The sequence below is a fragment of the Bison bison genome, unplaced genomic scaffold, assembly GCF_000754665.1.
Source record: "Bison bison bison isolate TAMUID 2011002044 unplaced genomic scaffold, Bison_UMD1.0 scf7180017864472, whole genome shotgun sequence".
NCBI lineage: Eukaryota > Metazoa > Chordata > Mammalia > Artiodactyla > Bovidae > Bison > Bison bison.
The window spans coordinates 9,719,068-9,722,323 of record NW_011495033.1 but is presented as its reverse complement, the minus strand read 5'-3'; the positions used below and the strand labels follow the sequence as shown (position 1 = coordinate 9,722,323).

Genomic DNA, 3,256 nt, shown 5'->3' with positions numbered 1-3,256 from the left:
AAGGGAGCCATCGTGGAAGGCCCAGCCCTCCAGGGCTTATCAAATATATAGGACCTGTGTCTCTGAGGAGTGACCTGACACCTGGCCAGGCTTACAGAGTCTGGGAGGGCTGAGCTGCTCAGGACAGAGAGCTGGGGGTGAGCGGGCCCCCAGGATCGCCTCCCCCTACTGCATTCCGCAGTGTGTAATCCTTCCACTCCTCTCCACAGCTTCCAGACCAAAAAAGGCCGGCAGGTCTGTGCCAACCCCACTGAGGACTGGGTCCAGGAATACATCACCGACCTGGAGCTGAATCCCTGAGTGGCCTGGAAGCTTTGAGGAACGAAGTGACCTCAGGGGCCTGACTGAGCAGCGGGGGTCTGAGCCTTGGGAGCACCCCTGTCGCCTCCATAGCTACCTCTCCTGTGCGCTGGTTGTTGTCAAACAGCCACACTCTGGGACTCGTCCCTAACTGAAATTGCAACTTATTTATATATACTATTTAATATTTGTAATTTAATTTCAATGCCCCACTGGGGTCTGGGACTGTTTGCTCCAAGAGGTCCCGAGATACCTTTTCACCAGCCTTCCCGCCCCACCTTCACTTGCACTGTGGAGACAGTTGAGCGACTGTCGCCAGCTTGTTAGAGGAGGAGATGGCGCCAATGCCGCAAGACCGACACTGTGTACTGGAGGTTTCTGTTCAGTGTTGTGTTCAGCCCAGCGAAATAATAAAGATGCTCCTTCGGAAAGTAAACTAGCTTCGAGTTTGGTTTTGTTTATCTGGCAAATCCGAATGACTGGTTGACTTTCTCTGAAAGACAAACATCATATGATATGATTTATATACGGAATCTAAAAAATATGGTACACATGAACCAATTACAAAACATGAACTGAGTCACAGATACAGAAAACAAACATGATTACCAAGGGGAAAAGGGGTAGGGGATAAACTGGGAGATTGGTATTGATAAATACATACGGCTGCTGCTGCTGCTGCTAAGTCTCTTCAGTTGTGTCCGACTCTGTGCGATCCCATAGACGGCAACCCATCAGGCTCCGCCGACCCTGGGATTCTCTCGGCAAGAGTACTGGAGTGGGTTGCCATTGCCTTCTCTGAAATACATACTACTATATATAAAAGATAACTAGTAAGATCCTACTGTATAGCACAGAGAACTTTTATTTTGTGCTCTGTAATGACCTGTATCTGGCTCTTTGGAACCTATGGACCCATCAGGCTCCTCTGTACATGGGATTTTCCAGGCAAGAATACTGGAGTAGGTTGCTGTGCCCTCCTCCAGGGGAATCTTCCTGACCCAGGGATCGAACCCGCATCTTCTGTGGCTCCTGCATTGCAGGCAGATTCTTTATGGCTAGCACCCCCTGGGAAGCCTGGATATGTGTATATGTGTGGCTATTTCACTTTGCTGTACAGCAGAAACTAACACAGCATGGTAAATCAACTATACTCCAATTAAAAATAAGTTTTAAAAAAAGAATCACTGGTTGAAAGACATAGTAAGTTAAAGAATAGGAAGATGGGAAATGGAGGGAACTTGAGAAAGATGAAGAGGGGGCTACATGCCATACAGCTACTCCGTTTGACAGTTGTGATTGAACAATGGTGACTGCCATATGGATAAAGGAAGGATGCTGCAAACATCAAGCCATCACTTTACAGCTGCCCTGACAGTGAGCCCTGAGGGAACTCAGGATAGAAACAGGATGCCCAGCATCTAGCCGTCAACCACTACAGTCACCCCAACAGTTCACCTTGAAGACACTCAGACAGCAGAGGTGTACATCACAGGAATATTTCAGTGACCCCACCCTCTTGCCTCTCCCCATATGTACAAAAGGGCTAAATTCCTTAACTTGAGATATCTGGTTTTCTTTAATTAGCAGGAATCTTTGGATGTCCCAGCTACCTGGTCTTCATTGCAAAAACTCCTTTATGTCTATCCTGGCTCCTCACCTTGCCTCTACAGAGCAGTCTCTCCAAGTTATCTGAGATACTGCGTCCTGGGCTTAAGTGCTCAGTTTTGCCCACCAATAAATCTTAACTCTCAACTTTTAGACTGTCCATTTTTTTTCAGTTAACACACTGGAATGTGTGTCTCACATTTCCAGAACACTGAAATTGTGAGTATTTTATGTATCAAATCATAATGGATACCATTAAGAAGAGTATCTGTAGTATATATTTATGATAAATCAAACTTTCTTAATAACAACAGCTAACATGAGATTTACTCCAGGCTGAGGGCTTTTTCTGCTGTGTTCATTTGATCCTCACAGTGAAATAATATAGTCTAAATGCTATTAAATTATCATTTGATGGAACAGTAAACTGAGGCTGTGGGGTCAGAGAGGTTAAGCAACTTGGACAAGATCACACAGCAAGTGAACAAACAGCACCATTGAGTTCTGAAGCTAGATTCTGACATAACGAGAGACTTTGCTCTTCATCACCAACCAGGTTATTTCCCCAAATGCAATTCACCTGTATTCAAGTCACAAGCAATGATTGTTTAAGCCCCTTACATCAGAATTTTCCAGGTATGTCCCTGAGAGTTGATATTCTACCAAGCTTATCAACCATTCCACATGAATGTTAACAGCTGAGAACCACTGAAATAGTCACTAGAATTCACCTCTCTTTTCCAAATGTGCTGTATATCTGCATAAGGTAACAGATATAGTGTACATTCTTTTCCTAGAATCCGTGCTCCACAAAATAAATGATTAATGTTAGAGAAGGAAAAGACAACCAGCCTACATGTGGAACAGGATTCTGTTTATAGGTTTACTGTGAAAGCTCGGTTATTTAATAGATTGCCTGTTTTATAGTTAGAGTCCTGTTTGTAGAAGAAAGAGAAATTCAGAAGACTTGTACGAAAATCAAACAGATATTAACTTTTATGAACCACAATTATTTCATTTTGTTGAAAATAATCTAATTTTCATACCCAAATTAGTTTAGATTTGTAGTGATCAAACTCTTTAGAGTACAATTCAACATTCAATTCAGTTCAGTCACTCAGTCGTGTCCGATTCTTTTGCGACCCCGTGAATTGCAGCACGCCAGGCCTCCCTGTCCATCACCAACTCCCAGAGTTCACCCAGACTCACGTCCATCGAGTCAGTGATGCCATCCAGCCATCTCATCCTCTGTCGTCCCCTTCTCCTCCTGCCCCCAATCCCTCCCAGAATCAGAGTCTTTTCCAATGAGTCAACTCTTCACATGAGGTGGCCAAAGTACTGGAGTTTC

At 44.3% G+C, this 3,256-nt stretch overlaps 1 protein-coding gene across 1 annotated transcript in view; it reads left to right on the top strand.

Moving 5' to 3' along the window:
• The window catches only part of LOC105004028 (C-C motif chemokine 3), a 2,176-nt gene extending 1,440 nt beyond the window's left edge, over positions 1 to 736 (top strand). Inside the window, exon 3 of the mRNA XM_010861520.1 lies at positions 210 to 736. Coding sequence (XP_010859822.1) covers positions 210 to 300 — 91 coding nt within the window. The 3' untranslated portion in view covers positions 301 to 736. The remainder of the gene's footprint in view (positions 1 to 209) is intronic.
• Positions 737 to 3,256: the final 2,520 nt, after the last annotated feature.